The sequence below is a fragment of the Hippopotamus amphibius genome, chromosome 15 (assembly GCF_030028045.1).
Source record: "Hippopotamus amphibius kiboko isolate mHipAmp2 chromosome 15, mHipAmp2.hap2, whole genome shotgun sequence".
NCBI classification, from domain to species: domain Eukaryota; kingdom Metazoa; phylum Chordata; class Mammalia; order Artiodactyla; family Hippopotamidae; genus Hippopotamus; species Hippopotamus amphibius.
The window spans coordinates 40656015-40683948 of NC_080200.1; the positions used below are offsets into that span (position 1 = coordinate 40656015).

Genomic DNA, 27934 nt, shown 5'->3' on the forward strand with positions numbered 1-27934 from the left:
TACCTGTAAGCCCTCTAAAGCACTGGGAACCATAAGATTAACTATCAAAATGCAGGTATTCCTGAAGCAAATGCATACAAAAAGATGTAATTTTAAGACCAACAACACTTGTCATATTGATGCTGATATTTTGAAAATAAGATCTCACCCTTAAAGAAATTGTGCTTATATAAACAAACAATATCACTTGCCTATATCTACTACAAGTGATAACTGAAAACACTTAAATCAAAAAGCAGAACAATTGTATGCACAATAGCTAATTACAAAAAATGAAAACATTCCATCCCAAAACCATGGTATAGGCTAAATGACTAATTGTCCTATTCCTGTCCCCAATCCGTTTCTTATTCCAAATGACGACAGGTAATAATTTACTTCTAATCAGGGTTACAGTGCAGGAATATTTTAACATCATAACAAACATTAGTGAAGCTAGGCCATTCCTTATACTTGCTAACATGGAAAGTGGACCTTGGGAAAAGATGAAATAGGCAAAGATGAACAAAGAAACCCTCTCTTCAACAAGAGAAAGCAGGAATTTTCAGCACATGGAGATATTAATGTCTATGATAGTTCATCCCAGAAGCAAAGAAAAATAGCCTTTTTAAATTAATTTATGTAATTACAGATGTTAAAAGTTTGAGCAGAAGATTGAGAAGAAGGTCCTTTAGGAATATTATAAAATATTAGGTTACACAGAATTAACCTATCAGTGTACAGAAAGCTAACCAAAGAAGAGAGAACAGGCCAAAGGAACATAAATATCTAGCAGCCAGAAAAGTGTCTTCTGTGTGTGGAACAGGGGTGTATTAAGTTATACCACAACCTATGTAAAATATTTCTAAGAGTATTCTACCTGTTTTCTTGAATTCCATAATTATCAAACAACCATGTATGCTGAACTTTCTAATCTATTTACAAGGTAGAGGTTTTTGATTTCTGTCATATTGAAGGGAATGCTTCATTCACTCGTAACAAATGAATATAACGGGAAACAAGCTCAGAACCATAGCAGAGCTCTCAGTAAAACCATGTAGACCAGTCTAGTAGTCTTGTTTGCATCTTACTACCAGCAATAAAATAGTTATAAAAAAGTACGCAGTGCCAAACCTTAGAATACAGAAAATATCAATTTTACAACGCACAGCAGTCCTAAAATGTAGTGGTAACTAGCGATAAATTCACTTCAAAGAAGTATTTCATCTCTCAAGGGCCGACTGTAAGACTACCAGGTCAGAAAACTTACTTCTATTTATGACCTCACCTACAAACTTAGAGCAACATACTAAACCTTTAACCTTTCAAAAATCTCAAGATAACTGCTTATATATAAAACTATCTCATCACACAATACAGAAATTGAATATAAAAATACAAGATTCAAATCAAAGATATTAGCTGGTACCTAAATTCCAAAGGTTTTCAAATAAAGCCATGGGGACATGGCTTTCAGAAGACAAGTTAGAGACAACAGCACTAATATAAGGTCAGCCAAATCAGCATAACCAATTTGGGAAAAATCATCTAAATCAAATTGAAAATCAGATAGCTCATCTTTTCCCTTATATCCTAATAGAAACAGATACCTCTGTAAGTCAACTTACATTGTTTCAAAATTGTAAGTCAACTTTGCTCACTCGACTTTTCAATATTTTTGTTATATTCACACCATCAGAGATTATAGAAAACATTGATTAGATAATTAAAATTTAGATATATAATAAGTTTCAGGAAGAACAGTATGCTATTTGTTGATTTTGTTTTATTCTCCCAAAGAAAAGTTAGTAGTCTAAAATAAGTTTGCTAACATGCAATTAGCATTGTTTACTATCCTTATTTTCATTCAGTTTTTAAAAGTAAAAACTTGGTTTCAACAAATATGATACAGTAAAAGTTCAAAAAAGAAAAAAAAGTTCACCATTTCCTCTGCTTTTATTCCTACCAACAATTAAGTCATTAAAAAAAAATCACACGCCTTTTAAAGAATATAATTTTCCAAAACACACATTAAAATACCATGCAGAAGTTCAGTTCTCAAGGCAACTAATATTTCTTGGTCAAGAAATTACAACCGTATATTTTTTTGCAAAACTGTCACACGATTCAGGAATTTGGGGAAGGTTAATATTGAGAGCAGATGAATAATATTACTCTCTTCATTTGACATGCATATACTTTTATAAGAGGTTAGAGGAAAAGATACATTTTGTAACCCAGAGTTATTTCCTGAATCCCACACTACTAAGCAAAGAGAAAAAGGGCAAGCAACACTTTTTTTCATCTGTAACATCCATGATTTGCTAGTTTAAAACAAACAAAACCAAAACCCAGCCAATAAAATGAAGACTTCTAGCAATCTCTTTATTTGAATCTACCTATGATTAGCAAATACTGTAGTACAGCAATTACCAAATATAGTCTATTTTCCCAGTAACATTAAAAAGAGCCATCATGATAGAGAGGAAACATAACACAAATCTTCAGCATGTGTCTTAGCATAGGAACACAATTATCTAGAAATGATCCTGTCACATAATGAACAAGATCATACATAAAAATGAGCTCTAGTCAATACCAAGAAGTTTTGTTTTATAATGACCAAATAGAAACTATAAGAACTATAAATCAATCTGGAATATTTAACTGTAAATTAAATCATAAAGTATTCTTTGGTTTGGATGGTCAAATATGTATATGCATCTACTGTAGAGACATTAAATGCATAAATTACTAATTTCAACCACTGATTCATTAGTCTCTCTCAAAATTTTCAAGAGATTTTATACATAATGTTCACCAAATAATCAAGAACTTAACAGAACTTAAGTTCAGATTATAATTTTGTATAAAGCACAAAAAGAAAGCCCATAATCTCACAGAACAGATGTCTTGAAAATCCATTCTAATACACCAGTTAGAGAAAAGGGAACACTTAACCATAATCACCAACAAAAGATCCTTGATTCTTAAAGTTTGCTATTTAATATTAACTTAAAATTCTTTCCTAATTTTTTTTACTTAAAAAAAATTCACATTATTAAGAGTTGACAGAATTAGAAACCAAGTGAAAAAATAATTGCATAATAACATACACACAAACTTTTCTTAACTGTACTGATTCAAAATAATTCTATAGCGGTTAACCCTGTTTTGGTAGAAAAAAAGTGAAGGTGCAAAATTATATTAACATAACTTGTGGAAAATATATGTACTATAGAAATGCTAATGTTCGTTTTAGTAGACAAGCACAGATAAAATCACTTGGTATATAACAGGTGACAGACCTGTTATATAGAATTACCAAATCTCAGTTGCTTAAGATAAAAAATGAAATTAAGAATTCAACTTCTGAGGGATGACCATTAGTAACAAAACCACAACTGAGGAGAAACATTAAAAATTATAAGACATAATGAAGAAAAGAGTAACTTTAAAAAAATTTTTTGACATTATAATTATATATCTGCCGAGAGCATGAAGTGATAGTAATGAGACTATTTTACCTTTATCTTGAACTTCTTTTGAAAAGCGCTCCCTTTCAATAGCCGATTCTCTCTCTATTCGCTCAATTTCAGCCAATGCATCCAATTCCACTTCATCATATATAGGTCCCTGTTGTGATACCTGTTGCTGATTCTGTACCACAGAAGTCTGGGGCTGTTTTGTAGCAACTGAAGTGTTCTGCTGTAAAACAGGCACTTGATTTGCTGGAAGGAATGCTGTTTGTTCTTGCTGCGACAAACACTGAGCAGCATTTAGTGGGCGGTTTACATCCTGCGGAGTAATGGGTGTTTTTGAAGTCTGTCCTGGGTACTGCACATTAAAAGGAATATCATTTTCTGAAACATTGCTATTTTCCATACCAGAAAGCATATCCTCTTGCTGGTCCATGTCTGAAGACCTTACACGAGAAAGTCTTAATGTAAGTTTAGTAGAGTCCTTGGATGGAGAGCTAATGATATCATACATTGCAGCTTTCTCACTCTGGTCTTTTTCATCCTTGCCTAATTTCATTTTCTTTTGCTTCTTTTGTTTTCTTTCTGGAGAATCTAACAAAATGTCTGGTGGAACATCTCGAGGTGATGAACAAGGTAGAGACTGAGACTGCAGGATTAAAGGTGGTCTTGATCCTAGAAAAAACAATTCAACAGGAATGAACAGTTGTGCTAGTTTCACATTTTCAGAAAATGTGATAGGCATATTAAAATAAGTGACAATATAGTACTGTTAGAAAAAATATTAAATTATCTCACCCAAGCTACTTATTTACAGATTATGAAAAGAAAGTCTAAAGATGTGTCCCCCATGGTCTTTTAGCTTGCTGGTACATGATCCAGGTTTGAATTAAAGTGTGAGTATTCCATCTTCCAAACTAGTGTTATTTCTATTTTTTCGCCTAAAAAATACAAATACTTAAGCTTGAAAACAGCAAGAGCTCACTATTTCTAAAGATGCAACACAAATATTTTGGGTTTGATAATCTCTATTCTCTCACTTATCTAGGAAAACTGATGCGTCTAAAGTAAGAATAAGTCTGTCAAATTACAAAAAAATAACAAATTAATCCTAGAGACTACACTCACAGGAATACTTAATGGTATAAAAAAAAGGAAGTGGGAAAAATAAGAATGATCAGTCTTCACTTACTTAACAAACTGGTGCTAAAGTATTAATTTATACCTTTATGTGGTCTTCTCTTTCTCCCTCCACTTAAATAACATCATTCACATACTCTCTTCAGCTTGCTAATCCTCCTTTTATTAGAAAAATATGCAGGACCAGCAAATAAAATATCTTCAGCCCAGATCCCATTAAATTAAACACTATATAAGGAAGTGTTACAAATAAGCTAATCAAATGGGAAAATTTTTCCTAGTTAACAAGCTGTCAATGGGGAAAGATTGCATCAATATGCTTCAGAAATAAAAGTATAACTGTATCTGAATAATATAATACATTTCTTGTCAATAAGACTATTTATAAAAATTTTAAAAACCATAGGAAATTACACAAATCAGTCAAGATAAAAGTGCTTTAATGGTTAGCCAAAAAGTTCATTAGGGTTTTTCTGTAAGGTGTTAATAGAAAAGCTCAAACTTTCTGGCCAACCAATAGCACTTAAACTAGACTTGTCTTAAATTGTTTCAGTGTTTAAATATATGTATATATAAGTAATTTTTCCATGATACATAAATCTGTACTTTCCATTAGCAATGTGAGTATATTTAAAGTGTGATATATAAAAATACATAAAAAGTTTTTAGAGAATACATCTATTGTATTAAATGTGATAAAGATGCTACTGGAACAATTTACTACAAATGTTAGTTTGAAGCTATATCAATAAGTAGATTGTGTTTTTAGGTAGAACTTATATGGAGACATTAAAAAGAAATGAAACTAACACTCTGGGGCCATTTATTTTGTGTCAGAGCTTGTGCAAAGTGCTTTGCATATCAATTCATTCAACTGATTTACAACAATCTTGATGAGTATTATTATCACTACTTTGTAGAAATGAACATGAAGCTTATAGAGATCAAGAAATTTTCCCACCATTACATAGCTAACAAACCAAAAATTTAAATCCAGATTTGTCTGTCTGAATTATAGCACATCATATTGCCTTTTTACTTAAAATTTATGTGTCAAATTATATATATTTTAGAACAAACTCTAAATTCCAACAATTTATCTAAAAATCAAACTAGGCTAACTGAAGAGGCGTTCAACCTTCAAAACTAGTTGGAAAACAACCTCGTGAACAGAAATAGAGGCTTCTGATGAGTAATGTGCTCGTGAGGTTAATTATTCTAAAGTTTTCTTCTCTTTTTATCTAAAGTTTATCTATCCATCTAACAATCCATTCATCCATCCATTCATCTATCCATCCTCAAGAGTTAGGGGAAAAACAGTCTGGTTATCTAGAGCAGCCAGATATCCCACTGTTACTCCTTCCGGCACTCTGAATATTTCTCACCTTGATAATACTTGTGAGGTATGTACCTAACTTTGACACCTAAAGTACAAATAGAGTTACTCTGGAAGTTGTTCTCTCTTTCAGAAGCTGGGTTATTTTTATCCCTGGAAATTCACAGAATTATAGAATTAGAATGGCTCATAATTCTAATTATTGAATTAGAATGGCTCATAAAAGTTCAACTTTCACCTCATGAAGAATATCCCTGATCAAAGAGTTGGAACATAATCTATGAAAAAAAAAATCTTTACAATGAGGCAGACCAGTCCATGTTTTAGATGGCTATAATGAGAAACTCTCATAGATAAATACAAACTCTCACAGGTACATAAAATTTATTATCAGCTATACTTCAATTAATTAAAAGCTAATTCTTTAAAGTGGATACAATATTCTCTTCCAACAAACTCAGATGACTCAAATTATTAGACCTTAGTTTTAAGTATTTTAAAAAATAGCTCAAACCTAGACATAACTACAGAATTTTGTGCCTCTATTATACACAGAAGACCACACAAGGATCTTTGGGAATTCGAAGATAAAATAAAATTCATGTCCATATGATAGTATAGGATAAGTTATTAGAAAAAACATAAACTAACAGCTTGGGGAAACTAGGGGAGGGTCCATAGAAGATCACCTATTTAACTTAGAACTTGAAGAGTTAATACGATTTTAATAAGCAGAAATGCAAGTAGATGTAAGAGATCTAGTGAAGTAATTAACACAGAGCAGGCCAGATTTTGATAAATAACTACCTAAGAAGTGAGAGAAGACCTTAAAGATAATTCAGAATTGGAATAGCATTAAGAGAAATAGGAATGGCAGAAAGAACAGAGAGAACAATTTTGAACATGATTTTGAAATACCAGCTAGACATCAGGAGGTTTTGTTTGGAAATGAAAAATTATAACTTAGAAGACAGGACTGAAGCCAAAGACATTGATTTCAGAGTCCTATTCACAAAAGTAACAAATGCTATTACCAAAACTGAGTAAAATAGCTATGGAAAAAAGCACAATGGAAGATCAGAAATCTTGAGAAATGAGAGAGTAGAGAAAGAGCTAATGAAGAAAAAAAAATTCAATGAAAAAAGGAGGAGGAAAACAGGTGGATTCAATACAAAATAAGTTTGAGGGGAGAGGGTGAAGGTTGTTTGGGGAAAGCTGATCAATAATTTCAAATATTTAAGAAAAATTAAAAAGATTGTGGTTTGAAAAGACCATTGGATTATCGGTAAGAATGATTTTGTATATATCTGAAAACAGTACCAATAGGTATAGGTTCATTTTTTTCTACAATAAGTGAAAAACAATAAAGAATAATAAATAAAATGAAATAAATGAAAAACAACAGAGAATAATTTCTGGTAACTGCATTAAGAAGTTTGAATTCTTTACTCAACTTGAAATGTGAAAATTTTAAGGAAATTTTAGTTATAATGATACCTTTTGGAGTTCCATCACTTCCAGCAGGGGAACATACTGGCTGTGGAGACCTCAAGGAAAAAGATGCAGCATTCCTCATTGTTGAAGAATCTCCATCCTAGGAATAGAGTATAAAATTTATATCTTGAATGACAGAAGAGGCTTTATAGAAATCTTAAAGAGAACCAATAAAAGACATAAATTACTGACAGGTAAAGTGTTGGTATTCAAAAGCATAATTCTTCTGCACTTTCCTGTTTTCTTCGTGGTATATCTTAGAAGAACTGAAATTGTATCCAAAAGAATCAACAGCCTAAGCATGGCAATGAATAAGAAAACTGGTATTACTAGTATGCTCCATTTTTGTTTGCTATTTTCTACAAAAGGAGCTCTGAACATCCCACCAGGCTGTAAAGGTAAATGTCTTAAGGGAAGAGTTCAATCTCATCTTTGTTAAACTTAAATACATGTAACTTATATGATAATACCACCAAACCAATAACAAGACAGATTTCCAGTATGTGGAATATTTCAATAACATTAAAGCAATAACATTAAATTTCAGGGAAAAATTTTTTGCACAAGTCTTAGAGGGAAAAAGAGCTAAGTCGTAATAAATAAAGGCTCATTATTTAAGAGGACATCTTTGTGTGAGTAAATATTAAAAAATGAAGTATATTTCATTAAGGACCTAAATCTCTAGACCAGAGGTTGGCAAACTTTCTGTAAAGGGACATATAATACATATTTTAGGCTTTATAGGTAGTATACAGTTTGTCACATAATATTCTTTGTTGTGCTGTTGTTCTTTTAAACTCTTTACAACTGTGAAAATCAGTCTTAGTTTACAGGTCAGACTACTGGCCAGTTTACCAACCTTACTCTAGATTAAGCTCTATGGGTACAGCTAGATTTTCAGACTTAGTATAATTCTCAATAAAAGGTAGATATCCTTCAAATTACAGATTTAAGATACTAGGTTATGAGACAAATATTAGAACTCTTTTATTACCTTAATGATAACTAATATATTACATACGTCACTACTTAGCCTGTGCACCATGTGTAGGTAGTCGTCACTTGAGCCATGTCTAGGATTATCAGCATGATGATTAGCAGAATTGCCAGACAACGAACCAGAAACTTTATTATCATGTAGGTTTCTCAAACCACCTGCAACAATGGGACTTGATACCGATGCTGAAATTAATAAGAATTTTAAAAAAGCTTTATAAAAATAAACTGTTAAAATTCTTAGAGGACAATAATAATTGTTCACAAGTAATATTTTAGCATACATAAACTACAAAGACTAATATAATGAGCTGGCTGATCATCCAGAGCTTGATCAAATCTTAACACTTTGCCACAAGTCATTCAGACCAACTTTTGAAAAGAAATAAGACATTAGATACAGCTGAAGCCCTCCATATATCTGCATATTACTCTCCTCAACTACCTTCCCCTTATTCCCTAAAGGTAACCGCTATATTGAGTTTAGAGTTCATTCTACCTATGAATATCTTCATACCTCTGCTATAAATGAATATATTTCTAAATAACAAACAGCACTGTTTTGCATATTATAACTTTATATAAATGGTATATGTATTGTATATATCCTTCTATAACTTGCTTTGTAATTCAACAGTGTTGAAATGTATTCATTTTATATACGTAGTTTTAAATACATTTATTTTAAATAATCACATACATTCTGCTGTATAATGTACATACTCTATTCATCTTTGTGTTAGTAGTTTAGATTGCTTGAGTATTTTTGCCATCACAAACAATGCTGTAATACATATTCTTGTATATGACTTTTTTACAAATGTGTCTAGGAGTGAAACTGCTGGATATTTCTGTTTTTAAACCTTACTAAATATTAACAAATAGCTTTCCAAATTATTTATGTCCACTCTACTGGTAGTAGGTAAGTGTTCTCACTGCTCTATATCCTTGCCAATGATTTTTGTCAATCTGAGGATGGGAAATGTCTCTGACAGCCACTTTAATCTGCATTTCCTTAATGAACAAGCGAAGACAAGCATCTTTTCATATGTATTGGACATTCAGATTTCCTACTTAACACAAAATCATAAAAATTACTCTCTGATATTTTCTTTCAAAAGTTTCACAGTTTTATTTTTCACACTTAGGTCTTTAATCCATATTATCAAACTGCTCCCTAAAACGGCTGTATCAATTTATATCCCTATAAAGACTGTATGAAGTTCAAATTTCCCTGCACACTATAAAATGATCACTAATCTGGTAGATATAAAATTTTATTTCAGTTTGCATCTCTTTAATTGTGAGCCAGGTTGACCATGTTTTCACATACGTATTAAACTTTTCTGTATCCAATCTGCTTTTCTTTTTTAGTAAATTGTTTACTTCTTTAGCTTATTTTTGTCTTATTTTTATCAATCTGCATAAAATCTTGATATATTTAAAATTAATACTTTGTAATAAATTTTGAAAATGTTTGTTCCCTAAATTTACTTGTTCTTATTTGTTCTTTCTTCTCACACAGAAATTTATAATTAATCTGCTTTTTTTTCCATTTCTACAAGCCAGTTCCGCTTAGAAACAAGGCCTTCTTGACCCTAAGATTACCCAAAATTCACCCCATGTTTTCTTATAATTTTATGACTTAAAATTCAAACAAATATGTAAATAATTCATCCATCTAGAACATTCTGCTCTAGATCTAGGAATCCAATTAAAATTTCAAAATGCCTAGCCAAATAATCCAACATGATTTATTAAACAATCTATTATTACATACTGAGTACAAAACACCATCTTTAGAATGACAGAATTGGAAAATTACCATTTTCCAATGACCAGTGTAAAAACTGATGAAAAGAGAATCATTATTGGATGATAAACCCTTTAGGATAAAGATTAATAGGAAATGGGATAGTTACATGACCTCAAAGTATCACCTGACAGATTGTTCACTAATTGCAGAGGAAAAATTATGTTCATTATAAAAGAAGAAATGAAGTGGTCACCACCTAAATGTTCCTAATAATGAAGCCATTTGCCATTACGACTTCTGATATGATACAGTATCAAGTGCACATTACTTATTTAGTACCCTTGCCAAAAATGTACAGATAGAAACTAATAGAGCCTTTAAAGATAACTGCCAGTTTGCAGGAAATATAGGGAGTATATAAGCAATTAAAAAACAAGATGAGAAAACAGTAAAGCCTGGAACATAGGCTATTCTACAACAAAAGTAGTACAGACTCCTCAAAAAATCAAAAAATTTGTTTTCGTTGTGAGGAAAAGGTATGGGACTGTTTAGATTAAAAAAGTCAAAAGAGATGTAAAAACCAAATGCAATGTGTGAGAAACTAGACTAGATCACATATGGGGGATAAAAGGTTATAAAAGACATATTTGAGGCAACTGGAGAAAACAGCATAGACTGGATATCAGAAATGTTCTTAATTTTTTAGAGGTAAATTATTACATTTGGTGTTCATAAAGTAGAACTGACTTCTTACCAAATGTATTTAAGGGTAGAGAGGCAGGATGCTTATTGGTGAAATGGTTCAATGTGCTATTCTTTCAACTTTTTTCATGGTTAAAAATTTTATGATATAAAGTGTTTTTTAAATATTACCTTTCACAAACTCTAAATTCCCACAGACATCTGCCTCATTTCTGGAAACTTTTCTGTCCTATTTACCTATCTATTTGTTCCCTACCACATTAAATTTTCTTATTTATAATAATTTTGATATCTGTGTAGGGCTAATCCCTATTATTTTTGTTCTCTCAAGTATCTGAGAATTTCTGAGAAATGACTCATTACTGAATAGGCCCTCAAACTACATTTTGCTTCTGATTTTGTGATTTCAACTTTTTCATTGGAAAAGCTGGGATTATCTTGTTATAAAACAACAACAGAATTTAGAGTAAAAACTTACTTTTTTTCCTACACGTATTTATGTGGATATTTCCATATGAAGCAAATGTGTTCCTTCAACATTTTGCCTCTTATTGATTACATTTAAAATGTTCCTCATAACTTTGGCATACCAGAGTAGAATAGTAAAATTTCACAAGTGTCAAGAGCCCATATACATGCATACTTTTGTTCAGCACTCACACTAAATTTTATAATTTTGGAGATGTCTATTCCATAGGTGTGATTTGCCTCCAAGTTTTCCCTTGAGTTACTGTATGAAACAGGCTCAACCTAGTGTTTCATTATCTAGCTTTGGAAAACCAGAACTTGGCTGTTTTAATAGAAGACACTAAAGTTAAAAGTTTGTAAGATAAAAAGTTTATAAAAGGACATTTTGATCCATGCATAATAAAAAACCAAGAATACAAATAGGAACTAATGACTGACTGCAAATGTTAAAGATCTGCTATTAATTATGAGGGACAAAAACATAGATACCTGTATATTATCTTTTATACTTTTCGAAATTTCTCCAAAAAGGTACAAATAAACCTATACTAGTAAATAAATTATTCAGTAGCCATGACATATATCCCAAGGCAATATGATCTTAAAAAGATAACATATTATCAACTGACTTCAAATGAGAGCTAGCAATCTAATCCAAAACATTTTGAATCCAAGATTATTAATTTTCCTCTACTAGTACTGTACCTACTTGAAATTAAAATGTTCACACTACACATGCTCTACTAATTAAAACATAATTCTTCTTTGACTTACTGCTACCAAGAAGCTCAATTAAATAAAGCGGTACCTAATTTCAAAACTAGATACACTCAGTTGTATAATAAACTAACCCAAACAGCCAAATTACACTGATCGTTTTACCTCCCAAATGATGAATTTCCAAGTGATAAATGTAACATATTTTTAATGATATAAGCCATAGCTTAAAAGAAATGTTTATTGACAAATAAGTATACAGTTTAGTATTTGTGTTTTAAAATTTACAAAAAGAAAACAATGAATTTTCTGGGAACTATAGGCATTCCCTGTAAATAAAAAATCAACTTTCTTACCTTGCTGCATCTGTTGATGTGTTGTGTAACTCGAAGGATGGGAATATGGCATGTATCCTGCAGGGCTTTGTGGGGCATACGGACTAGGCACTGGGCTATTTTGTTGTGGCATAAATCTGTTCCCAGAGCTTGTCTGTGGTGGCACAAACCGGCTAAAACCCAAAATCCAAATAAACAATATCAGGAAATGAAACAAATATGATATTCCTTGATATTTCACTGTCATAAAATTCTCCAAACTCTTATTTGTATAAAATCGATGTACACAGAAAAATTCAGAAAAATAAATAACGTACAAAAATCATTCACAATTCATAACCTAAGAGTTATACTAAACAGTTTGTAAAAACTGGAGTAATTCATTTATTTTACATGCTCCCTAAATTCTACTCCATGAATTTTCTTGTTTATCTCAAACACGCTAGTTATTTTAACACATTCTTTTTTTTGTATGAAATTAAGTTACTATCTATTTCAGTTAGGATATTAAGAGGATTTCCACATATAACATTTTAAGGCAAATACTCACGTGGGTTACTTATTTAAGGCTAAGCATATAAACTTTTTAACTACATGCAATTCACCATTACCTAAATGTATGTATATACTGTATACGCCCAAGCATATTCACTACAGAAAACAACACAATAAAATTATATATATATATGTATTACCTGGAGGGGCTGTGTGAGATAGTGGTTTGTTGATAATTGGAAGATGCAGGACTACTGTGCATGGAATTCTGAGAAAGTTTATACTGAGACATCATCATTCCTACACAACACACAAAAATGGTAAACGTTATTTTCTTCTAATGGTAAAGCATTCTTTAAGTGATTTAAATCAATCATTCTTTCACAAACACTCGAAAATTCTTTCTGTTCTTTTCTTTTTAAACAACATGTTCATTTTGAAGAGTAAAGTATAGAAACCATAAATTTCAAGTAACCAATTTTACCAAAACATCCTTTTAGCATACAACTATTCCAGGGACAGAGATAGAGATTTATTTTATTTTTTGTTTCTTTAAAATTTTACTTGACTACTTACTGTCCTATCATTTGGCTTTAGAATTGAAAACAACTTTCAGAAGTCACTTTATCTAACCCTTACCAAAAACTACACACTTTTGTCTATTACAATAGGCTTTTGGGTGGTTTTTCTTATTACATGGAATACCTTATTACATACATCTCCCACCTTAAGAGCTTAATTTTACAACTATTTATTTCATTGTGATTGGGACCTAAGTTTTAAAAAGTACTTTATTTGGGGTCCCAAAGTTTGAAGTATTGAAATTACCATTTGAAAGTCTTTTAAAGAACAGATTGTTCCTATTCTTTCTTCCACAATAATTCTTGCCATAAAACAGGGATTAAATTAATATTTGTTTAGTGAATGAAAGTGTGTGGGACTTCCCTGGTGGCACAGTGGATGAGAATCTACCTGCCAATGCAGGGGATATGGCTTCAATCCCTGGTCCATGAAGATCCTATATGCCATGGTGCAACTAAGCCCATGCACCACAACTACTGAGCCTGTGCTCTAGAGCGCCGCGCCACAACTACTGAAGCCTGCCCACCCTAGAGCTAGTGCTCTGCAACAAGGGATGCCACTGCAATGAGAAGCCCGCACACCACAACAAAGAGTAGCCCCCGCTCACAGCAAGTAGAGAAAGCCCATGTGCAGCAATGGAGACCCAGTGTACCTCCCCCCCCCCCACCCCCGCCAAAAAAAAGAATGAAAGTATGAGAACAGCTTTCAGATTCTCATATTTCTTTTTCTTTTCAAGTTAGACACTGTTCCTTCAACTATTGCATAAGTGGTATTTTATTATATAGGAAATGCAGGAAAATTCAGCTATTTAGACACTCACTCTAAAATCAAAGATAAAATCTATGATTAATTCTGACCTTTCTTATGATATGTATAACCAATCTTTCTGGGAGTTTCAAGCATTACATTATTTTCCCAAATTTCATTTCCTTCTGCTGATATGAAAAGTGCCTTTCACCAGAAACAATCAAACACAAGTTACATGTTCATTTACCAGGAAGCACAGAAAGGATTCTAGCTCTATAATAGCGGCTAAATGAGATGAGAGCACAAAATCACCTCACAGCCTAACACTAATATTGTGTTTTCTATTATATGTAGTCTAAATTTCAATTTATGAATTTTCTCTTCCAACTCAAATTCAGTACTAACTCACATATTCCATGGCTTAATAATTTAATTACAAATAACTACTGTTGCTGATTATTTATTTATTTGAGAAAAGGGGGACGAGACTTCATGAGTATTTTCCCCTGAATTAATATTCCATGAGTATTTTCCCCTGTATGTGACAAGCTGGAATTACTAGTTTGGAGGCAATGGTTTTATAAATAAAAGGGGCAAATGAAATACTAACAGTCCTTTCTGATTCTCTCAAAGATCCAGAGAACCATGAACAAAGTGATCTGCATATTATTAAATTTTCTCCATATGTGTGACTCACATTTATATTTAACAACCAAAAATCACCTTTTAAAATATTAAAGCCTAATGGAAAATGTTTAGAAAAAAAAAAATCACAACATGCAATGAATCAGTTTTTAAATGCTAGTTGGTTTTTACAAAGTAGGATATGGAGAAATGAAACGTTTCAGACTAAAAAATAAGCATATATAGTATAAAACACAAAATATGTGACTGAAAGGTGAACACTCAGACAGTTTCTTATTAGAGATATGTTATAAAAATGGAGTATAAATAGCCTTGGAAGACTTCCTTTATTCAATCTTATATTTCCTTACATTATCCTACACTTAATGCTCTTATCCTATTACAGGCATACCTTGGAGATATCACAGATACAGTTCCAGACCACCAAAATAAAGCAAATATCGTGAAAAAGGGAGTTACAAGAATTTTTCGTGGTTTCCCAGTGCATATAAAAGTTATGTTTACCCTATACTGTAGTCCATTAAGTGTGCAAGAGCATCATGCCTAAAAAAACAATGTACATACCTTAATTTAAAAATATTTTACTGCTAAGAAATGCTAACCATTGTTTGAGCCCTCAGTGAGGTTGTAATCTTTTTGCTAGTGGAGGGTCCTTGTCTCAATGTTGGTCACTGCTGACGGATGAGGATGGTGGTTGCTGAAGGCTGAGGTGACTCTGGCAATTGCTTAAAATAACAAAACACTGAAGCTTGTTGCACTGACAATGAAGTTTGCTGCACTGACTGACTCCTCCTTTCATGAACGATATCTCTGTAAGAGGATGCAATGCTGATTGAGAGTGTTTTACCCACAGTAAAAGTTCTTTCAAAACTGGAGTCAATTCTTGCAAATTCTGCTGCGTCTTTATTCACTAAGTTTATGTAACAGTCTAAATTCTTTGTCATTTTAACAATCTTCACAGCATCTTAGCCACGAGTAGATTCCACTTCAAGAAACCACTTTCTTTGCTCACCCATAAGAGGCAACTCCTCATCCATTAAATTTTTATCATGAGATTTCAGCAATTCAGGCTTCACTTCTAATTTTAGTTCTCTTGCTATTTCCACCACATCTGCAGTTACTTCCTCCACTGAAGTCCTGTACCCCTCCCAAGTCATCCATGAGAATTGGAATCAACTTCTTCCAAACTCTTGGGAATGTTGATAATTTGACCCCTTCCCATGAATCAAGAGTGTTCTTAATGGCATCTAGAATGGTGAATCATTTCAGAAGGTTTTCAATTTACTTTGTCCAGATCCTTCAGAGGCGTTACTACGGAAGCTACAGCCTCACGAAATGTATTTCTTGAATAATAAGACTTGAATGTCGAAATGATTCCTTGATCCATGGGCTGCAGAATGGATGTTGCATTAGCAGGCATGAAAACAACATTAGTTTTGTTGTACATCTCTATCAGAGCTCCTGGGTGACAAGATGTACTGTCAATGAGCAATAATATTTTGAAAGGAATCTTTTTTTCTAAGCAGTAGGTCTCAACAGTGGGCTTAAAGTATTCAATAAACCACGTTACAAACAAACATGTTTGTCATCCAGGTTTGTTGTTCCATTTATAGAGCACAAGCAAAGTTGATTTAGCATAACTCTTAAGGGCCCTAGGATTTTCAGAATGGCCAATGAGTACTGGCTTCAACCTAAATTCACCATCTGTATTAGCTCCTAGCAAGAGAGCTAGCCTATATATACTTCGAAGCCAGGCATTGACTCTCCTCTCCAACTATGAAAGTCCCAGATGGCAGCTTCTTCCAGTACAAGACTGTTTCGTCTACACTGAAAATCTTTTGCATAGCACAGCCATCTTCATAAATTCTTTTAGTAGATCTTCTCGATAACTTGCTGTAGTTTCTACATCAGCATTTGCAGCTTCACCTTGCACTTTTATGCTATGGAGATGGCTTCTTTCCTTAAACCTCATAAACCAATCTCTGCTAGCTTCAAACTTCTCTTCTGCAGCTTCCTCACCTCTCTCAGCCCTCAGAGAACTGAAGAGAGTTAGGTCCTTGCTCTGGATTAGACTTTGGCTTAAGGGAATGTTCTGACTGGTTTGATCTTCCACCCAGACCACTAAAACTATCTCCATATCAGCAAAAAGTTTATTTCGCTTTTTTAACATTTAAAAGTTTACTGGGGTAGCACTTCTCATTTCCTTCAAAAATTCTTCCTTTGCTAACTTGGCTGTATGGGACAAGAGGCCTAGCTTTTGGCTATCTTGGCTTTTGACAGTCATGCCTTCTTCACTAAGCTTAAGCATTTCTAACTTTTGATTAATGTGAAAGACATGTGACTCTTCTTTTAACTTGAACACTTAAGAGGCCATTGCAGAGTTATTAACTGGCCTCATTTCAATGTTGTTGTGTCTCAGAAAATAGTGAGGCCCCAGAAGAGGGTAACTGCTAGTCCTGCCAGAATACACATTTATCAATTAGTTAGTTCACTGTCTTACATGGGCGCAATTCCTGGTGCCCTCAAACAATTACAATAGTAACTTCAAAAATCACTGATCAGAGATCACCCACCATAACAAATACAATAATAATGGAAAAGCTTGAAATACTGTGACAGAGACACAAAGTAAGCAAATGCTGTTGGAAAAAAGGCACTGACTTGCTCGATGCACGGTTGCCACAAACATTCAATTTGTAAAACAGGCAGTATCTGAGAAGCACAGTAAAGCAAAGTGCAATAAAATGAGGTATGCCTATAGCCTTTTCTCCAATCAACAATCTCTCCATATTTTCTTTCATTACAACACTCGTAAGAGTATGTGTAATTCTAGCTTTCCAATTTCACCATTCCTATCTGTCTCCTTCTACTGCCATCTAGCTTATTAGTCCTGATGAAGATACAATCTTGCTCTGCATACCTGCCTTCCATTTCCTGAAAGGAAATTTCCCTGGATCCACTTTGGGAAATGGATAGCAACTATGCAATTGCTTTAAAAACACAATTCACACACAAAGGTACAGAATCAACAAAGTAACACTATTAAAAAACAAAATAAAACTAAGAAATGGAATGGCTAGCTTATGGAGGTACTGTCAATAAATGTGGCAATATTCTTGAATATAAGTAATCAATTAAATAAATTGGACCTTTCTGGGTTATTTAAACTATTCCCTTCTGACTGTTTTAATCTTGAGAGGGAAGCATGTACTTGAGCTTGCTAGATTTAGTAAGCTTCAGACCAGAACAATGCTCCTAACTTAAAGGTCCTCCTTGACTACAGAAAAATCATATCTGTATTAGATATCATACCTTTATGGTTTTTCTAATGCTTGCTATAAACAGAATTTTTCTTAATAGTAATATTTATTATAAACCTTTATAAACCTTTTTCTATTGCTAAGGAAAAAGAAGTGTTAAACCAATTACTACATAACCATGAATGTAATTACCATCAGTATTAAAACTAATACCTGGTATAATTATTTATACAGGTACTACATGTTGAGAAGCTCTGCAGATATTTTTATTATTTGATTAATGAAAAGACTTCTTTCTGGGACTTCCCTGGTGGTGCAGTGGTTAAGAATCTGCCTGCCAATGCAGGGGACATGGGTTTGATCCCCGGTCTAGGAAGGACCATGCTGCGGAACAACTAAGCCCTTGTGCCACTACTGAGCCTGCGCTCTAGAGCCTGTGAGCCACAACTATTGAGCCCACGTGCCACAACTACTGAAAGCCTGTGCATCTAGAGCCTGTGCTCTGCAACAAGAGAATCCACCACAATAAGAAGCCTGCACACAATGAAGAGCAGACCCCACTCACTGCAACTAGAGAAAGCCCGCGTGCAGCAACAAAGACCCAATGCAGCCAATAAATAAAAAATAGACTTCTTTCATATCTATTCGATGGTTTTTTAAAATTAAAAAAAAATTGCTAAAGCTCTTTCACTGACTAAATGAATACATTCTGAAACATCTAGTGAACTATATATTATGGTTTGCCTAATTCCCAAGGAATTTAGTTACATGTTAAACTGCAAGAATGTTAGCATCCACTTAGCTTCCTTTTTTGTTTTTGGCTTCATTCAAGGTATCAACATGGCATTAATAGATGACAGGCTAAGCTTGTTAAAGGAGACATCTGAATTTAATTACATGTGAAACAAGTTCTGATAAAAGACATATTAAATATATACATACTACGAAATCCAATTATTAAAAACCTCACCACTTTGTACATATCTGTTCTGCATACTTTTCTCCCTGAAAACGTTAGGACTCCTCGCCAGGACGGCCTGCAACAAGACTGGTATGTCGCCTTCTGGGTCATCACTGCCAAGGTTATCTTTCAACTCTCTGGCATTGAAAAAATAAATATGAAACATTAAAACAGTGATGGATGATTAAGAATTCTCTATTCTCTATTCGTTAAGACAGCAATTCACCAGTGAAATTCAGAAAAGGCTGAGGTAGAAAATCAAGAAGACTTATGGTATAAAAATAAATTACACAAGTATGTCTAACAGTTTCATGGGTTTTTGAAGATGTTAATCCTAGAAGAAATAGAATTATCAAAAAATGACAAAAAATATGGAAAAAAATGACAGAGGGGAGTTCTTCTATGGATTTCTTTTTTTCCCCCATTTTATTTTAAACAGAAAAAAAAAAAAAGAATCCAAAACATTATTTTATGGAACTGTAAGTTTATTTAAGAATGTTCATATTAGTTTTAAAGTAGAAAATAGTGTCTACTCTAAACTATTCAAAATAGTGGAAGGGCAGAAGTGATAATCATGCACAGAAGTTGATACTTGGGCTTGGAATATATTTTCTCCCTTACATTCGAATACAAGTGAGGCTGTCTTTTTGAGAATGTCCTCTGAATGAAATAATGTTGCCAAGTTGGTTAAGGCAAGTCCCAGGGTTATGTAATTTTCCCCTCTTTGTTCTCGTCTCAAATAAACCCATCAGGGGGAAAAAACTCAAGCAAATGGTTTAAGAATATCTGCAATTAGTAAGTAGCAAATTAAGTTCACAACTATGGAAGTGAACAATTTTTTGGTGAAACAGAAAATTAAATATAGGCAGGATTTTAAACTTTACATTCTACTTGTCATTGTTCCACTCATTAAATCTAATAAGAAAGATTCACAAAGATGGAGTCCAAAGATAAAATTAAATAAATTTCTGGGGGCAATCTTAAAGCAGCTTAGCCACAGCAATCAGAGAAGAAAAAGAAATAAAAGGAATCCAAATTGGAAGAGAAGTAGTAAACTGTCATTCTTTGCAGATGACATGATACTATATATAGAAAACTCTAAAGATGCTACCAGAAAACCACCAGAGTTAATCAAAGAATTTGGTAAAGTTGCAGGATATAAAATTAATGCACAGAAATCTCTTGCATTCCTATACACCAACAAGGAAAAAATCAGAAAGAGAAATTAAGGAACCACTCCCATTTACCATTTCAACAAAAGGAATAAAATACCTAGGAATAAACCTACCTAAGGAGGCAAAAGACCTGAATGAATAAAATTATAAGACACTGATGAAAGAAATCAAAGACAATACAAACAGATGGACAGATATACCATGTTCTTGGATTGGAAGAATCAATATTGTCAAAATGACTATACTACCCAAAACAATCTACAGATTCAATGCAATCCCTATCAAGTTACCAGTGGCATTTTTCACAGAACTAGAACAAAAAATTATACAATTTATATGGAAACACAAAAGATGCCAAATAGCCAAAGCAATCCTGAGAAGGAAAAACAGAGCTGGAGGAATCAGGCTCCCTGACTTCAGACTATACTACAAAGCTACAGTAATCAAGACAGCATGGTACTGGCACTAAAACAGAAGTATACATCAATGGAACAGGATAAAAAGCTCAAAGATAAATCCATGTATGTATGGTCACCTTATCTTCGACAAAAGAGGCAAGAATATACAATGGAGAAAAGAAAAGAAAGCCTCTTCAATAAGTGATACTGGGAAAACTGGACAGCTACCTGTAAAAGAATGAATTTAGAACATTCCCTAACACCATAAAAATGGATTAAAGACCTAAAAGTAAGGCCTGACACTATAAAACTCTTAGAGGAAAACATAGGCAGAACACTCTATGACATACATCAAAGCAAGATCTTTTTTGACCCACTTCCTAGAGTAAAGGAAATAAAAACAAAAATAAACAAATGGGACCTAATGAAATTTAAAAGTTTTTGCACAGCAAAGGAAACCATAAATATGACGAAAAGACAAACTCTGGAGTGGGAGAAAATATTTGCCAATGTAGCAACGAACAAAGGATTAATCTCCAAAATATACAAGCAGCTCATGCAGCTTAACACCAAAAAAACAAACAACCCAATCCAAAAATGGGCGGAAGACCTAAACAGACATTTCTCCAAGGAAGATATACAGAGGGCCAACAAACACATGAAAAGATGCTCAACATCACTGATCTTTAGAGAAATGCTAATCAAAACCACAATGAGGTATCACCTCACACCAGTCAGAATGGCCATCATAAAAAAACTGAGGAACAATAAATGTTGAAGAGGCTGTGGAGAAAAAGGAACCCTCCTGCACTGTTGGTGGGACTGTAAATTGATACAGCCACTATGGAAAACAGTATGGAGGTTCCTTAAAAAACTACAAATAGAACTACCATATGACCCAGGAATCCCACTACTGGGCATATGCCCTGAGAAAACCATAATTCAAAAAGATACATGTACCACAATGTTCACTGCAGCATTATTTATGATAGCCAGGACATGGAAACAACCTAAATGTCCACTGACAGATGAATGGCTAAAGAAGATGTGGCACATACATACAATGGAATATTACTTAGCAATAAAAAGAAATGAAATTGAGTTATTTGTAGTGAGGTGGATGGACCTAGAGTCTGTCACACAGAGTGAAGTAAGAAAGAGAAAAACAAATACCGTACGCTAACACATACATATGGAATCTAAAAAAGTGGTACTGATGAACTCAGTGGCAGGGGAAGAATAAAGACACAGATGTAGAGAACAGTCTTGAGGACACGGGGGGGGGGGAAGGAGAAGCTGGGACAAAGTGAGAGAGTAGCACTGATATTTATACACTACCAAATGTAAAATAGATAGCTAGTGGGAAGCAACTGCATAACACAGGGAGATCAACGCAATAATTGGTGATGACACAGAGGGGTGGGATAAGGAGGGTGGGAGGGAAGCTCAAGAGGGAGGGGATATGGGGACATATGTATAAATACAGCTGACTCACTTTACTGTACAGCGGAAACTGGCACAACAGTGTAAAGCTATTATACTGCAATAAAGATCGAAAGAAAAGAAAAATCATAACTGTATATGTGCTGTTTCCCATATCTCTTTAAATATGTGGTGAAACTTTTGATTAAGGATGTACAGGTATAAGAAGTGATATAATATCTAGATGTTGTTGAATTTCTGGAGTGACATAATATTATACTTCCTTCTGATTTTAAGCAATCATTTCTCAGTTTCTCCATCAGAAAATTCACATTTTGTATTTCACCTAAATTCACCTTTAAAAATGGCCCTAAAGTATGTGCTACAGCTAACGGCAGAGACCTCTCCAAAATAATGTGCTTTATCCTCATTCCCCTAAATAATGAATCTTTAAGTTCAAAAAACAAATAAATAAACAAATAAAAGAATGGAAGGACACGAGTACCACTGTGTAGTGGATTATGAACTTTTTTACATTTTTGTGTTGAGATATTATAAGTATATACTGCTTTTGTAGTAAAAAGTAAATTCTAAAAAGTACACTCGTGTAAAAATTCTGTAAATAAGCTATGTAATTTTAGTTCATAATATTTTAAAAGTCTACTGTGTGAAAACACACACCTATGTTCAGATTATACGATAAATCCTAGAAAAAAGTTAGTTCCAAATTCTGTAGTAGCCTTCCTTGAAGTTAATCTTTGAGTTCTCACTATACTTTACATGAAAAGCATATAAGCCTACTCCAAATGAAACCAGCATTAAAGTCCCTAATGCCTGCGAATTCTAACTACTCCAGCAATTCCAGGAAAAAGTGAGTTAATTTCATGAGCAACTTTAGACCTCTGCACAGATCCACCTTGATGAATCCCAAGATTATTATAAGAATCAAAAAGATCTGCATAGAATTACATGGGTCTGAACTACTGTCTCAAAATAACTATGGCCTATTTAAATCTCATTAATATCGCATCATGGTAAGGCTATATTCTCACTTGGATATTCAAATAATTTCAAATAAATTATGTATTAAAATTGTTTTGAAATAAAAGTAAAACCAGGAATAATGATTTTCTTAGTAAGGCCAAAACTTTTCACTTTATTTTAGATTGTACTTACATGTGATCTGTTGATACCTGGTTGAGGCTATGGACAAGCTGTGAAACCAAATTATCATCCCTACAGGCCAAAAGGCAGTTCACGTCTTCTGCTATTCGTGCATTAAAGAGAAGGCTCTTTGTAGTTGTAGCAGGTAAAGGGGATGGAAGAGGCAGCTGGTTCAGGACTATTTGGAATAAAATCAGATTATTAGAAACTGAGTGACAATAAGAAATCTCTTTAGTGCTTAAATATATTTTGGGATTAAAAATAAGTCATAAATATCAAAGTGACAAATTATTAAAAGGCGTTCTCTCCCCCAACAAACCCCAAACAACTCTGCAAAACTCCCCAAACGTCCCTTTGGACCATAATAGATTATACTACTCTCAAGAATAAAACTCTGGGCTAACTTTTCATGTCTTAAATCTTTATTAATTTAATAAATGAGTAGCCAAAAAAGGTAGGGTTAAAAACTAAGTAACGTCCAAGAATTGAGAATATATTAATCTAATTTATTTCTGTTATAAGATTTATCAGAATCAAATAAACCAAGCAACAATACCTGACTCTTCACTAGATAGACAAGTAATGTGTGTTTTCAAAAGCTTAAGAAAATACAAAACTAAACAGCTCACTTTGGTAGGAGAACAATATCCATAGAATAGCTTTCTGAAGGAAGAAAAATATCTAAGGAATTTTGCTTTAAGTTATAAATTCCTATGTAGTCTCTCTTTATTCTATTCTGACAGCAAACAAAAGGGCATAAATGTTTTACAGCAGTTTAAATTCAGTTATTTAATGTTTCTTTACATAAATGAAATTTGTTCATTTGTCTAAACTAAAAGTTAAGAAAGTTAACTACAGGGTCTTTATTTTTGATGTAATTTCTAATCACCTATATAGTATAACTACTATGCCACTCAGCCACAATGGGTAATAACAGGTTTTTTATTAATAAAAACACTGGGAAACTTATTACTTAATAAGTACGGTTTACTGGGCAAACTTTTTAAATGAGGTACAGCTGAGATAATGGGCAGACCAAAGAAAAAAGAAATTCCTGGTAGTACATTTGATTCTGCACTCCTACATATTACATGAATTTATGCCTTAACTATAACAAAGTGATAACGAAAACTAAGAATGTTTCAAAAGCTTTCTTACCTGAGTTATTCTAACCCCACCAGCTACTTCCTGTTGTATCAGATTTTATAAACGAGCCCTGCTGCAAGCTGCAGGCTGTTATCTATTTTACCCCCACTTAAATCAGCTGGAAATTAATAACAGAAAAAAACAGTATTGGGGGTAAAATTGATTAAAACATTTCTTGAAGTTATTTTCTTATAGATCTTTTTATGAAGCCCCATGTCTTGCATAATGCTTGCTATACAAAGAAAAGTATGTCATCTCCTCACAGTCTACCCTTCCCTCTCATATCCCCCCTTTTCCCTTTATTTATTCAGGTAGGATAAGGACTAACATTGCAAGTAGCTTTTTGCATTACTACTCAGGGACTAAGAATTAGAGCTGCCTACCAAAAGAATGAGTCTCTAAAATAATGTGCTATACTAATTAAATCTCAAGAGAATGACAATGTTCTTAAACTTAAGTGTTCAGGGTTAAACAGGCTCCTGACATTTATGACAAACTCCAAAAGATTACTAAACATGACATCCAAAATAAACATCACTAAGAAATCAGATTAAGTTGGGCTATTAAATTCTCTTCTTTGAAGGGTAGTTTTAGTTATCGTTTCCATAAATGCTTTTTTAAAAGTCTGTAATAGTTCCTATAGGCAAACCCATGTTTGCATCTGATTTTGATTTTTCTTAATGCTTTGTTTCATCTTCTTTGATCCTTACTTTTGCACTTATCCTTTACCATGTAAGACCTTTAAACAAACACACACTACCATTTGTTAATGGGTCCTTAGGATGAAACAGAAATTAAGCTCTTATTTATTATTAGTTGACTACACTAGTTTTGTTACTTTCACATTTATGCCAATAAACCAAAAAACATAACAACAATAATGTTGTGTATCATTCAAAATCTAAAATTTTCACACACTTCTTGTAATTTACGACACTACAAATAATTACTGTTATAGTCTCTTTAAACATCCATGTCAAAGTAGAACATCAATTAGATAAATGAACCAAACTTACGGTCTGTGAGACTAGCAATCCCCGCAAGAGTAGTGATGGGGACATGGGGCATATCCCCATTCATCCTGAAGTTCTGGAATGGTGTTGCCTATGAAAGTATTTAGTTCAGGTGCCAGCTGTCATTACTTCCCATTTCCCAAACACTGCAACGAAAAACAGACAATTATTTGTAACAATATGTCAAATATACTACTACTAGGAAAATGCTTAAGAAATGAAATTTTCTGTTTTTCTTGTTTGCAGAATAACTGCCATCACGCATATACTACTTACTGTATGTTACACACTGCAAAATGCTTTGCATACAGTAACTCATTTAGTACTCACAACAACCAAGTAAGGTAGGTACTATTATTGTCTGCATTTTACTGATGAGGAAATTAATTTATAGGGAGTTTTAAGTAACTTGTGGAGCAAAGATCAGAACCCAAGCAATCTGGCTCAAGAGTTTGTGTAACTAGTAGGCTATATTACTGGACATGGATACTCACTTTTGACAAGCACTATTTTCTTTTCCACATCATAAATACATAAAAATTTAGCTTCAACTTGCCTTTCTAGTAAATAATGTGCACATTACTAAAAGATGTGTCTTTATTAAATAGCTTCATAAACTAAACAGCAAACAAAAGAAGTCTGCTCTACATCAATTATCTAAGACAGAGTGCTAAAACAGAAAATCGAATTGTAATTTTTAGCTTAAACATTTTAAATGTTTCTCTTTTTTTTGAGGTTATATCTGCTAGTCAGTAACTTTTAAGAGAATCTCTAAGTTTTCTGAGTTATAAACTTCAAAACACTATAATAACATTAGTAACTCCCCTTACTCCTACATCTTAATGCAATTTTAAAAATTTAAGTTTTCTCTTTAGAAAAGTAGAAGTATATAAGTAGTTAAAATTAAGATTTTTCTTTTTCCTCACTTTTATTATAAATATGAGATATATGGACAAAAGTTCCTGAAACATATATGTGTGATTCAACAGCTATAAAGCAAGCATCCATGGAACGACTCTAGCTCCTTCTAAAGATAACTATTCTGTCTTTTTATCAATAGTAATCATTTCTTATTCTGTTTTTCCTTTAATGGCCTCTTATATGTACATTCTTTTCTAGTAGCTGGCCAAGGAAAAAACACTGTTTTCCTCTGCTGGATGACTGACATAAAACTTGCTAGTAGAAGCCCACTGTAGGGAAAAGGCACAGGAAATAGTAAATATACTATGGTCATCCTCCATTTTTCCTTTTGCTACACAATGGACTTCAAACTTTGAAGCAATTAATTTGATTATTTAATAATCACTAAAGAAGTTTAAAGAAGCACTGAATATTTAGCAGTTGCATCAAGCACTTTAAAAAAGCAGAATTTAAAAACTGACAGAGGTCACCAAAACACAACAAAGTTTTTCTAAGTTTAGGTTAATAAGAAAGTTCTAATCTATAAATAGTAATTGATGGGGGGAAAATCACTGAAAGCAAATTATGTATAAAACAACACAAAGCCTCTTGTTATTCATATATGACTCACTGTTGTACATATAAATTGCCATATTCATTCAAGCAGATTAAGTAACAAGTGACCATGTCTGATTATTTATTTCAGAGGATAGGAACACATGAAGGACAATATGCTTGGGGATTCTATTGTGGGCTACTCGACTTTATTCTATTTTCCTCTTTCAGGTGAGTAACATGTAAAGTAGACCCAACCCTAGGCTGGAGTTTGTTTTAGCCTAAAAAGATTTACATATTTAGTTACCATGTATGAATTGGAAGATTAATAAATCTAGCCATAAGATTTTTCTCAGTTGACATAATAAAGCATCTAAACACTGATGCTGACTCAAAACTGGGAGTAAGGGGGGAAAGGTGGGGAGCAACAATGCTTGCTTGGTGCTTTAACTATGAATTAAGTAGACGGCTACTGATAAATATTTACACCTTACTGCTGAATTGTGACAATTTCATGGAATCGAAGATTTTGAAGAACAGAAGACTTTGGTAGAAAAGGACTTAAAATTTTAGTTAAGGTCATAGATTTTGCTGAATGTGAGTGATCTATAGAAATGTTGCTGCCTTATGCAAGAAGGTGACCAAAGTCCATCAAGAAACAACATGCCTATAACTCAAAGTGAATATACACACTCCTAATTAATTAGACATGGTATTTCTGGCTCTGGATTGGGCAGTGTTTGGTTCACCTGGCTCTGTGAAAGTACACTGTCTTTTGTGAAACTGCTGAAACTGAAGCTGAAAGTCATCATCTCTGGGGAAGAATGTGTCCAGAATGAAATGGTAACCAAATGGAAAAGGTTATAACGAGTGCTTTACAATTGCTGCTTAAGGCAGTGCTTCATTTAAAATCTGTGAATGGTGACTGATTAGTAGATTGTAAAATAAATTCAGTGGGTTGAGATCAATACTGAGAGGGATGGAGAGAACAGAAATATAAGGCTATACTGCACATTGCTTTGTGAGTATAGGCAACACGTCTTTCTAATCATGGGTCACCAAAGCAGTC

General features: G+C 33.2%; 1 protein-coding gene across 5 annotated transcripts in view; it reads right to left on the minus strand.

Annotated features, from left to right (window-relative positions):
- The window catches only part of NIPBL (NIPBL cohesin loading factor), a 180625-nt gene that overhangs the window by 84989 nt on the left and 67702 nt on the right, over positions 1 to 27934 (minus strand). For 4 of the 5 annotated variants that reach the window (XM_057708175.1, XM_057708179.1, XM_057708176.1 and 1 more), the window contains exons 2-9: positions 25414 to 25556; positions 23264 to 23429; positions 19102 to 19229; positions 13098 to 13197; positions 12424 to 12575; positions 8450 to 8610; positions 7432 to 7528; positions 3507 to 4133 (exon numbers count right to left, since the gene is read on the minus strand). In XM_057708175.1, coding sequence (XP_057564158.1) covers positions 3507 to 4133; positions 7432 to 7528; positions 8450 to 8610; positions 12424 to 12575; positions 13098 to 13197; positions 19102 to 19229; positions 23264 to 23429; positions 25414 to 25477 — 1495 coding nt within the window. In that variant the 5' untranslated portion in view covers positions 25478 to 25556. Of the gene's footprint in view, positions 1 to 3506; positions 4134 to 7431; positions 7529 to 8449; positions 8611 to 12423; positions 12576 to 13097; positions 13198 to 19101; positions 19230 to 23263; positions 23430 to 24409; positions 24494 to 25413; positions 25557 to 27934 lie in introns of those variants that run through there. The other variant, XM_057708178.1, reaches the window with a different exon arrangement.